This window comes from Drosophila innubila, assembly GCF_004354385.1.
Source record: "Drosophila innubila isolate TH190305 chromosome 3R unlocalized genomic scaffold, UK_Dinn_1.0 2_E_3R, whole genome shotgun sequence".
Taxonomy (NCBI): Eukaryota; Metazoa; Arthropoda; class Insecta; order Diptera; family Drosophilidae; genus Drosophila; species Drosophila innubila.
In genome coordinates this window covers 31,974,326-31,989,145 of record NW_022995380.1, presented here as the reverse complement: position 1 = coordinate 31,989,145, position 14,820 = coordinate 31,974,326, and the positions used below count along the sequence as shown (strand labels likewise).

The 14,820-nt window shown below is 35.0% G+C and overlaps 1 protein-coding gene across 1 annotated transcript; it reads right to left on the bottom strand.

The window, feature by feature from the left end:
- Positions 1-828: 828 nt before the first annotated feature.
- LOC117789554 lies at positions 829-2,452 on the bottom strand. Its single transcript, XM_034628585.1, has 2 exons — positions 2,447-2,452; positions 829-1,410 (listed from the first exon to the last, which is right to left on the bottom strand). The coding sequence occupies exons 1-2, from the start codon at positions 2,450-2,452 to the stop codon at positions 865-867; spliced, it is 552 nt and encodes a 183-aa protein (XP_034484476.1). The 3' UTR covers positions 829-864.
- Positions 2,453-14,820: the final 12,368 nt, after the last annotated feature.

Genomic DNA, 14,820 nt, shown 5'->3' with positions numbered 1-14,820 from the left:
TTTCCATGCCTTCGGCTTAATCCATGCTCTCCATAACTTCCGTTGACACTTCTTCAGATCTTTGAAACGTCATAACTTTGTCAAAACTGAACCGATTTTCTTCCGGAATGTCAGTTTATCTTCTTTTGACTTCTTATTTAATACTGCATCAAAATTGAAAAACATAATTTTTTTGCCTTCACTGTCAATTTTTTCAATGCCTTCGGCTTAATCCATTTTCTCCATAACTTTCCGTTGACACTTCTTCAGATCTTTGAAACGTCAAAACTTTGTCAAAACTGAACCGATTTTCTTCCGGAATGTCAATTTTATCTTCTTTTGACTTCTTATTTAATACTGCATCAAAATTGCAAAACATAATTTTTTTGCCTTAACTGTCAATTTTTTCTATGCCTTCGGCTTAATCCATGTTCTCCATAACTACCCGTTGACACTTCTTCAGATCTTTGAAACGTCATAACATTGACAAAACTGAACCGATTTTCTTCCGGAATGTCAATTTTATCTTCTTTTTACTTCTTATTTGATTCGGCATCTAAACTGGATATAAATTTTTTTTGCCCTCACTGCCTATTTTTTTCATGGCTTCGCTCGCAGCCGTTTTCTGCATACTCTTACATTAAGACTTTTTCAGAACTTCAAATTATCATAACTTTGTCAAAACTGAAGCGATTTTCTTATGGAATATCTACTTTTTCATTATTTGACTTCTAATTTAATTCTGAATCAATATTTTTTCATAACGATAATTAAATTGAGAATCGTAAATGTTTAATTTGAGTTCATTTTAAGTTAGTTTCAACACAACTTTTTTTGCTCTATGTACACAATTGTTTTTTTTCTTGGCTTAACTTGTCTAACAATTTACATAAGGCGCAGAATTTTGTAGGTATCGCAGGTGCAAATGCCGCGATAACGTGAAAAGATGAAAACAAACGCATCGGCACAGTTCTTGAAGAGGTCGCGACTCTGAGCCTCCTTGAGGCCGGCACGAAGGGAACACTGCAGTTCCTGATGCCAGGTATTGGATGCATTCTCCTCGATTAACATGGTCTGGAACACATTCAGTAGTTGGACATGCCGCTCCACCCGAGGACAGCGGACGAGTACCAGCATTTGCACATAGGGACGAAATTTGAGCCAACGTTTGAAATCTTCGACACAGATCTCGGTGCTGGCATCAATCAGCATCAGTTTGCAGTTATAGTGATAGATGGCCTCGAGTATCTCACGCTCCATGGGACCATTGAATGCGTCTCGCAGTTCAGGTGTTAGTGTAAAGCCCATTTCATGGGAGGGTGTTTGCATGGTCCAAGGATATTTGCGATTGGCAAAGTCATAGGCCAATTTCTGACGACGTTCTCGTTGTCTGCGCAGCTGCCTCACCTCCCGGTCCACCCGTCGAATGCCCTGAGATTTAAAGACAGAATAGATAAAAATATTAATACAGTTATAAATTAAATTATGTTATAGAATTTTTCGTATAACTGAAAAAACAAAATTTTTATGTCAAATATTAAGTAAGAAAAAAAAGAATTTTTAAACATTAAAATATTATCGATTGAACCAATTAAAAATAACAAAAATAATTGAAATTCGCGCCTTATCCAAAATACAGAGACCATACCAATTAAAATTTTTTATTTAAAAAATTGAGCAAAAAAATATTTGTATTTATTTTATTCAAATAATTTTTTTAACTAATAAATAGAATGTAAATAGGTATAAAAATTAATTATTATGTTTTCATTTTTAAAAATTATTTTTCAATTTTTATGTGTCCTTTAAGGAGATGTGATGTATCATATAAAAGTTCACGGCTTGGTTCAACAGATTTCTACATTTGTTTCCATTCACAAGGCTCTTCCAAGTAGATGCATATTAAATATATAGCCACCGTTAATTATGCCGTGCACAGTGTGTGATAGATGTATGCACACATACACACACAGATATACGTATTATAAAAGAGCCGCAAAGGGCATTAAAACATGTGTTGCATGCCGCAGGGCGTACGCTCTGACAGACATTACGTATACGCCGCGTGTGTGCAATAAATTTGGATAAATCAATTGTGCGTGCTACTTTTAGCACACTTGGCTGACTAACTGACACGCCCACAACCCGCCCACCTGCTGGCCACAAATCGAATTCAAAACCAAACCCAAAACTCTTATATTTCATTCCCTTCCTTTCTTTTATTCATTTTTTTTCGTTCTTTGTTTTTTGCGCTCTTTTTTTAAGGGGCGCCTACAAAATTTATGTGCGAACAATTATTTCAAGTTCGCCGCCGCAGCACAATTTTGGAAATACAATTTAGTGACGAATGCTTATTTTACGCTTCAGTTTTCAACAACTTATTGCAAATGTGAAAATTTGATTTGTGCCTCGAGGCAGAAACAGAAGCTGGCATTTTAATTTAATTCGGTTTTGGGTTCGGCTTTACCGACATGTTCAATCTAAGATTTATGGCAGACTGTTTACCAAAAATAAAAAAAAACACCGGCTTCTCTCGAAGGCTGCTTTGATGGGATGGAAGAAGTAGACTGAGAAACGAAATCGAAATTAATTTTATTGCAAATGCTTGTTCCCAATGACTGACCACACTTAAAGTTATAGTAGAAAATCGTCATGAACTCCCCTCTTATTTAAGAACATCTCAAATTGCCTGAAACAACATTTCAGTGAGCTATTAAAACACGACAAGAAATTCGCGACATTCGCCTGCGGACAGAAATGTCAGACAGCCAAAGAATGTATAAAAATTTATCTCTGTATTTATTGTGCTTTATTGGGGCACTCAAAGCGCATGAGAAGTATGAGAGAAGAGAGGAGAAAGAAAATAAAAACAGATGCCAAAACAAGCTCAGGCAAACAAAATGCAAAGACAAGTAAGATCCATATTGACATAAAAGCCAATCATTTTAAAATATCTTTAAGCAGAGGCGGCGACCAGCGAGAAAAACATCAAAAGCTCCTGACTAGTACGACGAATAGCAGAAAAACAAAAACACAACGAGACTCTGTCAAATTTAAGACTCGCTTGCTCTGTGGAAAGTCAGGAAAAGCCACTGGTGAGTCTGTGCACTGACAAAAAAAAAGGTTCCAAAATCCAGATTTTTTGCTTCAGAACTATGCTTGGAAAGTACATCTTGGACTTAGGAACATTTCAATTATGACCAAGTTCTTCTTTTTAATTATAAGTATAAAAATTAATGTTCCTAAATACTCAAGATAATAAATAAATTAAAAAGGCCAGGTTTTAAATTTATAATAGTTTTATTATTAGTTATATAACATTTTTTCTGACTTGGTATTTTTAGAAGTTGGTCTTTTTTTCAGTGTATATGTCAGGGAAATATTTATTCAGTTATGCCTTTCGAGCTCCCGAAAAAAAAAGCAGTGGCAACCACTGCAAAGCAACTCGCGAAAATAAATATTTCTGATGTAGTCCCAACTACAAAAACTACAATATTATGCACTTTGATCCCTGCCTGACGTTGGTCGCCATTTTGTCGCTGTTTCGCCTTTTCGCTTTTTGCATGCACAATCAAAGAAAACCATTTTGGTAGCAAGCATAGCTCACAAGTCCATTGCAAATGCAGCATAGTCTTAGTCATAGTCATACTACTCGAATAACTCTTGGAAATCAATCAAATTATCGTTAAAGCGTAAGCCATATGATTGATGATTGATGTGCTTGATATGAGCCAACATCAATCATCGAAGGATTCAAGTACATTGCTCCAAGTGAAGCTAATAAATCAAAGTTCCACTGATCCACACATGAGTATCTAATATCTGAGCAAAATTAAAAGCAGATAAACAGATTTAATTTTGAATTGCATACGTTTTTTCTACACAGAAATATTCAGGATGTTTAATTAATTTTTGTAATAACAAAGCTCTTACTATAATAATCTATAGTATGAACACTTAGGTACACTTTTTTAATGATAGTATTTTTGTAAACCCTTTTTTGCTATAAATACATACTCCTATAAGCCATTAACCGCATAACTATTTCGGAATCAAACTTTTGTCAATGTTTATTGAGGTATTAAGTACTAATTGATAAGCAATTAGTGAGAGTAAAATTTTAATTTCAATTTTAAAAAGGATTAAAAGCAACGCGCAGAAAAAAGCTTCATTTTAATGAAAATTGAGAATCTGAAGAGTATAGAAATATTTTTGTTTTATGCCCATTTGCATTTCAGTTTCAAAACATTTTAATGCCATTTAAGGATTTATTTATAATGTTTTTATAAAGCATTAAGAATATTGGCTAAGTAAAGTCTTGTCTCTTGAAAAAAACTTTGCTTGGCATTCGAGTTTGTGCCATATTCAAAGGTAAATATTTGATGTTTGCTTAGCAGAGCATAAAAATAGCTCAGCTTATGCCAGAGAGAATGTGAAATGCATTCAACTCAAGCAGTCACACATGAAAAGGATTCAATCACAGTGAATGCAGCTGGAGAAAGGTTTGATAGTTGAGGGGCTGGAGGGGTTACGAAGTGAGGTACACAGACTCAAGGTAACAAATGAAACCACACTCAGTCAACGGGCCAATTTACCACAGAAAGCAGCCAAAAGGTACATCAAGGTTAACATATAGTATGCTATATTTATATGATTGAACGCACTTAATAGATTTGCCAAGTTGTGTTTAGTAAATTGTGTATTCACTAACGATTAAATGCGTGTGCAACATGTCGCAAGTTTAGCTTGCAACACTGGCCAAGTTTGTTGGGCAGCGTTTTCACGCATGTTTTGGCATGTTAAAGTAATTTCAGGCGAATAGAACAGGTGATTGACTGATTGATGGAATGACGAACATAATGACTGACTGAAAATAAGACTCTGTTGCATACTTTCAGGCACTTTGTGGCTATAGCTTTACCATTCTAGCCACCTGCTCTTGAGTACTTGTATCAATTATCGTTGCAAGTATTTCAACAGTGGGTAAAAATGCACGAAATTTTGACAAAATTACATATTTTTGGTTGTTTAGTTTAAGGAAAAATAATTTAATTCTATTTATTTTTAATGTTTACGAATTAAAAAAAAATTAAACTTTTAAGTTACTGCAATAGTCACGTAAATAAATTAACAACCTTTATATTTTATATGTTCATAGAAATTACATATTTAAAATTAAGCTTATATTTGTAATTGACTAGATTGAATCTAGTAGCTGTAGAATAAACAGTTTATACTTAGACTAATTTTCTTTTGTTTTTTATTTTTAATATAATTTTTATTTTATTTGTTTAATTATATTATCTGTTTATTGATTTCTATGATTTAAAATAGTTTTTAAGCAGATTTTTGAATCATGATGTGCACCTAATTGTTGTATGATTTTGTGGTTTCAAGAATAGTATATAAATAGATATTTCTTCTTTTCTCGCCGGTTTTTTCCCATAGTGAGCTGTTTAATTTCCAAATGATTATCTGCAAGTCTAACCCTTAAAGAACTCGGTACAATTGCTTTTTGCACTCAGAAGCCAGCTGAAAGTGGATGTGGACTGCATTGATGTGGATGTTGATGTTGCCAAGGGAGTGCTTGACTTAAGTTAAGTTAATGCCTTGTGGCATGTTGGTTCAATGAGCCTCATTATCGTCTGTTTGTTCTGGGCTTTGGCTTTGGCATTGGCTTTGGCTTTAACTGGTGAGCTTGTTGCCACAGTAGCCACAGGCTGAGTTGGTTGCACAAACAGTTTCCACTCTTGACGAGAGACTCCAAGCCATAAATGGTCAATGTGGACAGCTCGGCTTGATGACAGCGATTCAATGCAGAAATTGAATTAAGTTTCAGTTAATTTCATTTGTAACAGCTTCTATTCATTCAGTTCGGCAATTATTTATATTATTAATTGCATGCATGCGTTTTTATGAAAAATTCAATTGGAGAAAATTAAGCAAAAGCTCAATTTATACACTGATAAAAAAATAAAAATTTGATATTTGTATGTAATTTAATTTAATTTAGTTTAAGTGTTATACATTAAATCAATTTAAATAATTAAATTAACTTAAAACATAAACTGATTTTTGAACTACGTTTTGTTGGTGAAAATATTTTAGAATTGGTTGAAATCTGCGAATTTGAGCTACCATTTTTTTTTAAAAAACCAATGCAATCTATTTGTAATATTTCATATTTTCTTAAGTGCCTAAACTTTAAAATTACAAAATATTAAAATTTTACAGCAATACTCTGTCAGTGCACGCATGCATTTTTTTATGAAAAATTCATTTTATCACTGAATTTATAACAACAATTCACGCCTGTCGATTATTTAAAAACAAATTTCACTTGTCAATTTTTGTGTCCACTCTTTCTTTTTCATATGCATTTTTTCGTCTGTTGTCAATTTGTGAAAGGTTGTGTGGGTGTGTTTATGCGTGTGTGTGTTGTCGTCGCTCGGAAATAAATATTTAAACAGTGTACGCTCGTTTAGTCCTTGTCCGTCGTTGAGAGTTGAGTCAGTGAACGTTTAAAAATAAAAATAAAATCCAAACTCATTCAACTCGTTCAACGACTCAATAAATGTTGCAAATGTGCTCGTTGTCGCTGCGGTTGCTTATTTCTCTACTATTTTATTTATAGAGAGAGAGACAGAGAGAGGGAGAAAGAGAGCGAGAGAGACAGAGAGAGAAATATAGAAAATGTCTGCATGCTGTGCTTCGCTCGAGTGTGTAACAAATTTCGTTTCAGTTGAAAAACAACAGCAACATTTCAAACGCTATTTATCTTTATTTCTCTCTTCATTTCTCCTTTCACTGATACTTCCACTGATGTTTGTTATTTGCTAACCGAAATGATATATATACGTACGTACATTGCTGCCCACAGTTATCATTAGTCATGCTTTGTTTCACACACACACACACACACACACATTCACATGGCCAACGGTGCGTATGCTTGATATGCCAGAGAAATTGCCTTGACTTGAACTCGACTATAACTCGCTTATCGATTAGTTTCCAACAACTTTTTGCAACAACTTTTCTGCCATAATTCAAACGAAATTTTAAGTTTTATTAAAACTCGGCGAGCTCTTGAGTTAATTACCTCAAATTTGAGTTCTTCAAGTACTTCAGCTGAATTAGCAACAACTTTTTAAATATCGACAAAGTTTATGCCAAATATACCGGAAAAAAAGAAAGACCAACTTCTAAAATCAACAACATTCGTTCCACATATTTTGTTTTTAAATTAAAACCTTTTTATTGTATTAAGTATATTATATTATTGAGTATTAAAAACCACTCTTATACATGAATTTGATTTTAAAAAAATACGAATTTTTTCTTATTAATATCACTTTAAGTCCTTAACGCATTTTTGAGACCAAAATTTCATAGTTCTATGGCCAAAATCTAGATTTTAAAGCCTTTTTTTATCAGTGTAGTCAACTCAATAGCGCTAAACGTTTTATTATCCAAGACCCTGAGGCAAATGTCGAGTCGCAGCTCCTTCAGAAATTCCCGCACTTGATGTAAGTCGCAAATTTCTCACATTTTCCAACATTTACCAGCGTTGTGGTATAAATGTCAAGCGGTCCGTCGGCCCATAATCACAATCTATTAGCGTCAACCCGAGTCGAGCCCTACTCAATGCCATATGCCATATGGCCTATGACATAATTGACACAAAATGTCCCTGAGCGCGCATATTTACGCACCTAATCAATATAGTATGGTCACTGAGAGGCAGAGGCTGTCTCAAAATCTGTTTAGGACAAAATCCAAATTGCGTTTACTCCCAAGGTAACTTTTCATAAATTATTTGGCGACTTAATTAGGCGCACTGCGCGTGTTAGCCAAGTTCATTTAAGTTGGGCGAAAAGCCTCTCAAAATTCACGCGAGTTTGCAAAATTTTTGCTTAAACTTTTGCCAATATTGACAGAGTCTTAAAATCTGTTGATGAATAAAAGTTTGGCTTAAAGCCGCAGACAACACAAATAGCCAAGTTAAATAATAATAACCCGAAGCAGAAGGTCTAACAAATTTAAGCTTAAAATTAAATCGAATTTACGTGTTTTCACTTAAAGTTAAAGAATATTTGGCTAAAACTTTTTATTAGATTAAATTTGAAAAAATCTATGGAAGCAATATGAAATCTACAATTAATGTAAGTGTTTTAACATCTGTTTACCTTACAGTTTCTGTTTGCTTGGTATTATTCTATTAATATTCAGCAGAAAAACTTTTAAATCGACCAGGTGGATTATTAGATTTTATTATTTTTTTAGAACTTCTATAAATAAAACTCGTTGACCTGACTCACTTACTGACCATTGCACAGCTCAAACCTTAAGACCTAGGAGACTGAAATTTTTACACAACATAGCTGAGACAAACTTTTATAAATTTAAACAAAACAAATATTTTATAAAACCTAAGTTTATAAGACCAGCTAGAAAGTTAAATGTGTTTCTCGTTATTAACTACAGCGGAAGCAGAAATGAACTCACACTACAGTGTAAAATAAATTTAACAAGAATTCAATAAAGCTAACCTTTGGCTTTTAGTAACAACTGTAAGTTGGCTCACATGAAATATTTACAGTCAGTTTGAAAACTACTCACATTTAGTCCTAATGTCAGAATTTAAAATTTACGCACAAGTGGGCTTATTGAATGTTTTACAAACTATTGTAATCGAGCTGTTCAAGGGCAACGAACAGAGCCCAAAACAATCCCTAAAACAGCACTGAAAGATCTACAAGTTAAATGGAATATTCAATTGTAACCAAATCGATGTTGGCCTGCCTAAGGGTCGTTTTAACCGATTGCAACAATAAACTGAAAAGTAGAAAGCCCTTTTGGAGTTGAGTTGAGTTATCTGCTTTAAATTGAGCCGATAACTTTATGCGCACAACTCCATTTGATTGATGAGATTTAAGCGCTTAGAATTGTATTTTATTTCATTTAATTTTATTTATATTTTCTCTCCCTTTCAATCTTTGGTTTAGCCCCGAAAAAAAGCATACAAAAACATTTAAAGCGGCTCAGGGACACAATTCCTTTATTCGTTTTTGTGTCGTCTCTCTTTTATATATATATATTGTATATAAGGGAGCAAATCAAGTGGATTTACTGTCAGACTACGGAATTTAAGCTTTATCTTTAAGTCGTTGTCATTGTCATTTTTAATTGGCTTTGTTTTGTGCTTTGAAATGAAACTCGCACAGGTTAAGTGGCATTAATTAGTCATCTGCTCATCATTGACTCCAACGATAAATATGGAGCATTTCTAGTGAAAAATTACGCATCTGACATTGCACCAGTTGAGTCATTTCGTATTCTCGTCTCAGTCTCAGTTTTAATAATGGAAACAGTCGGCATATGCAAAAAGGCCATCTTCAGAATCAGTTCACATCTGTCCAGTCGCTTGGCTTAAATGCCAAGTGCACAAAGTCAAAGGTATCAGTTAGACATCAGCATTATATTACGCTTCTTTCATTACTCCTTCTTCAATGCCAGCCAACGCTGCGTATGAGCATTGTTTCAAGATCAAAGCTGCAGCCGACAACTTGACTCTTTGAAATCTCTTGTCGCACTCTCAGGGGTTTTTCCTTTGTCTCTATCACTTTCTTTTTAATTTCTTGAATTTAAAAAAACAAAAAGAAAGAACAATTTTTAATAACGCTTTTATTTTATTTTAAATAACAAGATATCTTTAATACAAAGCCATTCACTCAAAGTGTGAACCTTAAGTCGAATTTTCCCAAAAGCCATCTCATTGCACGTTATAAAGTCGCAGCTACGTTGTGTCAAAATGTCAGCCTCCTACAACATACGATTTCAGTCAGAGCACATACCGTATATAAATATATCTTTTGACGGCTTTTGGTGTAGCATACTTTTGAGTGCTCCAATGCCAATCGCTTATGCAATGGGACAAATTGCACCAAAATGTTGACTTTGCACCAAGAAAAGTACACATACACTCAGCCATTCACACACCTGCACACACACTCACACACACATATATAGAATGACACAGCATTTTGCAGTTGAAATTAATTTGCTTGCACTCATTTGTTCTTCCGTCATCGTCGTCATCACCTTTGTCCTTTGTCCTTGTCAGCCTGTCTGTCTTGAGCTTAGTCCCTGTCTCATTCACTCTCTCCCTCTCTCTCGGTCCACGTTTCAAAATGCAATTTCGCTTAACATTTTTCGCCAGTTCTTTTTCATATTTATTGCATTGTCATGCAACCTGCAAGAAGAGCGCTGCAAATTAATTTGTTCCTACTTAATCAACAGCACTCTTTCAATACTCCTTATTTATGAGGCAACAGTGGAGACAGCTAGACTAAGAGATACCCTAAACACCAAACAAACTTGATAATTGAGATGAATGTATGTAGGATGGAATTCCTGTAGATACTCTTAAGCTTTCAATTTTAGTGCATCGTTAAAGTAATTCAATTTTAATGTTCAAAGAATAACAATTATGATAATTTTTATTTAATAATAAATATATTTTATATAATAAATTAAAAAATCACGTTTTCTTATTTTCTTTCATATTTTTTTATTATTGTTAATTGACTGCTTTTATTTAATGCTAATTTAATGTATGCATATTTCATGGAGAAATCGATTCGTTGCTACTGATTCATTAGCCTACCCATTAACAATTTGTACAGGGAATACTGAAACTTTTGATGAGCATAAAGACTGTTTTCAAGCTGCTTGAATTGCTGTTAGCAACACTTGAGATGAAAAGCACGTTGAAAGTGCTCTATTTATATTTTTTTTTTTAGTCTTTACTTAAGTTTTGCTCGTGCTTAAAAGCAGTCCAAGAACAGATGATATTTTCTTAATAGCAGCGTATAAAACTGTGAATTAAATGCGTAAATAAGTTATAAGCACAAGGCACATGCAACATGCAACATCCAAGTTGCAATTGCAATTGCAATTGCCATTCGTTGACACTAAGCCACATTTAATGTTTTGGAGAGCAACAAACCAACACAGAAGCAAAAGCAACATGAGGTTAATACAAGTTCTACGACATTTTGACCTGAAAAAATATTATAAAATATAAAATGGCTACCAGACTGTTGCTCTTGTGTTGTTAATCTTGTTGTTTCTGTTGTTGTTGTTTTTGTTGTTGTTGTAGTTGTTGCTCTTGTTGTTGCGTGGTCTCTCCAGCTGCGGCAACAGCCTGACACTGTGCTTCAAATAGTGGCATAGTAAAATATTTACTTTGGCAACGGCTGCAACGACAAGTGGGCAGGTTTTAGGGTTGTGCCATAGTAGGGTTGCCAACGCAGCTCAGCAAAATGAAAAGCAAAAGCAAAAGCCGGGCAAGCAGAAAAAATTCATTAAAAGGGATAACGACTCACATAGTTTGTTGCGGTCGTTGCTTCTCCATGTGTGTGTGTGTGTGTGTGTGTGTGACAGCATGTGTGCGTGTGTGTGTTCAAGGACGTAGATAACTTTGAGTGGCAGGGAGGGGGTCAAAAATATTATATAAATTTTAACTACCAAGTATATAAAGTAATGAATAATATTGTTAATAATATATAAAAATCTTTGTCCTGACTCACTAACTGATTTGTTAGCTCCCATCCTGCCTACGCCCTTGTGTATGTGTGACAGCATGTGTGTGTCTGTGTGGGTGTGTGTGTGTGTGTGGTTGTATCTGTGTTAAAGGATTAAGGATTTCGGTAGCATTTTTTAGTGAAATTTAATTACAAATTATGTGAAGCGGCAAAGCAGTTAGACAGTGGACTATTCGGCTTTAAGTCGACCAACAAAATGGCTGAAGCAACATTAAGCTGCCTGTCTGGCTGTCTATCTCCCTCTCTCTCTATCTCTCCCTTTCTGCCTATGTCTGTGTAACTGTCAGCTTAGCCAGACACACTCGAAATGGTCACAGTTTTAGCCCAATTGCTTTGGGCCATGTTCGCCTTCGGTCTCGCCTCATTGTCCACACAAATCTGCGCTAATTAACGAGCTTTACTAATTAAATGCCAGATATGCTTTATTTCATTAACATATTTAATTACTTAATGTTTAAATTACGACTGTTTGTTTGCCATATTCAAGCTAAACTATTTATTGCAATTCAACCACATATAAACGTGTTTGTTTTAATCAATTATTTAAACTGCAATTACGCATGCAATCGATAAAGTTTTTATCTTCTTCATTCCACCTTAGCTGTAGCTAATTATTGCTATTGTTTTTCCATTCGAAAAACCTAATGCAATTTAGTCAAAGACTCTTGAATTATAGATCAAATTTAAAGGTTGTGTATAATTACATCTTCGGTTGGTTAAAAACTTTAATATATTCAATTCGGCTCAAAAATGAAACCTGTTAGTTTCAAATTTAATGTGTTGTTTTATACTAATTATTATATAAGGAATTGATTAAAAGTGAAAATTTAACATTTACTCACATTTACCCCAAAAAAACACATGATAACCCGGTTAGTAGAATATTAAGTTATCATTCTCTGTTCAAATTATTCAACTCATATTTTTGATTTCATTTTTATCGAGAAGTAAAAAATTTTCTTTGGTTGAAATCTAACTGGGTTCATAATTAAGTCGCCTTGTGGCAGAGTTAAGCCGGGACTTGCCACATGCACTTGCCACTTGCAGCTGCTCAACTTGCCACATCACTCACTTGAAACTGCAGCCGGAAAATGCTACGGCATGCTGACTAAGCGGACCACGGAGTACCACAGCAAAACAACAACAACAGCAACTTTGTGCTGAAAGAACACAAGAAAATTAAAGAGCAGGAGAGCAATTGCAGGTTTTTTAATCAGAGCATAATGCAAGTATACACGGTGCTTTTGAATATTAAGGAAGGCAACTTGGCAACTTAAATCAAAGCAATCAACGCTGTACAATGGCGCAATTGGCAAAAGTATGCGTTAAAAATTAATTATAGCATTGTTCCGTTTGGCAAAAAATATTATGTGGCTCCATCGAGAATTGGTTCTAGTTTAAAACTCTTTGTCCTGACTCACTCACTGATCATTGCACAGCCAAAACCATAAGACCTAGGAGGCTGAAATTTTCACACAACAATTTAATCGTGCGACTGGACGGCTTTTTGCGAAATTCGAATTGCAAGGGATCGAATTCGCGGTTTGAGATCACAAATACAGAAAATTATCTTAAAGTGTTTAGAAAATCTACATTTCAAATTCAAGGCCGATATCGCTGCGGGCTAAAAGTTACATATTTTTGCCAGCTAATTTCCCAAAATGAGCCACAGTGCGCTGACGAAGCTCAAGTGGCAGCTCTTGTTGCAATTGGTGCAAGTGCAGCTGCTCTGAGATTGCACATCATTCAGGTGCATCACGTGAAATTTTTGGCATTTGCAAGTACAGAGCGAGAAGACAGAGATAAAGAGAAAGAGAGAGAGGAATCCCAAGGATGCCAATTCCGCTTGGCTTCGGTCCTTGTACAGCCAAAAAGGAAATCAATTTGTGCTTTGATGTTTCACTTGAGCTCATGTCTGACTGCGATTCAAGTACTATTCGATACAGGGTGCACTCCAGGCATTGCCTTTACCAGAGCTAATTCATTTATAATATTGCCCATACGCCACGTATGCAATTAAATTATGCACAACAATCAATGCCAAAGGATGCGCCAAAGATATGCAATTAATCATATTGCACGCTAGAACAATCAATTGTGACCTTAACTCTACACTTAGAGAAATATTTGCTTAGAAAAAGACAAAAATTTTGCAGTCCCATAGTTAATTTTATCATTATCTCCTGAATTAAAATCGTATTAAAAGATCTTAAAAGATAATGTAGTTGAATCACAGCGTAATAGTAATAAATAATGTATTGTTTTTTTCTTTGTGTAGTTGCATGCTGTACCAAGTTTAAGCAGCATTTAAACACAATCATTGACCATATTACCGTTTTGCCTTTGCTGGTTGCCCAGTTACCTTGCTGCATAATTCAATTTATTATGCAAAAGGTAACAAGTGAAGCAGCTTGTTGTTGTTGTTGTTGTTGTTTTCGTTGTAGTTGTTATCGTTGTTGTTGCTGTTGCTGTTGCTATTCTGGCAAGCACTTTAGATTGCTTGCGCATCCTGTCCAGGATTCTGTTTTGCACCAGCTTCCTGCATTTTATTAACGTTTCTGACGCTTTTAACGCATTTTTAATATGAAATTCACTTTAATTGCGCACAGACTAATTTGCTAAGAGTTGAGTGTACTCTACTGCCTGCAACTGTTATTGGCTTAAAGGAGCAATCCACTTGGCCAACTTCAACAAACTTGAAAAGTTTCACACAAATCACAACCAAGCAACATTTTAACTACTCGTATCTCTTGCTCTATCTATCAATTTTTCTATCTATCTCTAGCTCTAAATTTCTCCTCTTTTTCGCTCAATTCGTCTAATTACCTCTGAACTGAAATTGGTAGCACGCCATGTTGCAGGTGCACAGAGAATCTGCTGCTTGCCGCCGCCAAATGACGCCAGTCCAAATTCTCGACCATTTGCCAGGCATTGCTAATTGGCAGGCACTGTTAATGGCACGCTAAGGGCTGGGTCATAAGGGATACTGTGTTTTCAGCGCCAACTTGAATTATTGCTCTCACAACACTTATTGCACACGCTGAAGTGCAAACAGACATCGAGTATACGCAGCGTATACGCAACGTGTGAGACAACAACAGCTAGAAAACAGAAACAACAAGAGACTTCAAGTATGTCCTGTGTACACACAACTTACTAGTCAAGAAGTGTTATACGCAGTGCACGAGAGGCATAAAATATCCTGCGTATGCGTAATATGTACGCGAATAGG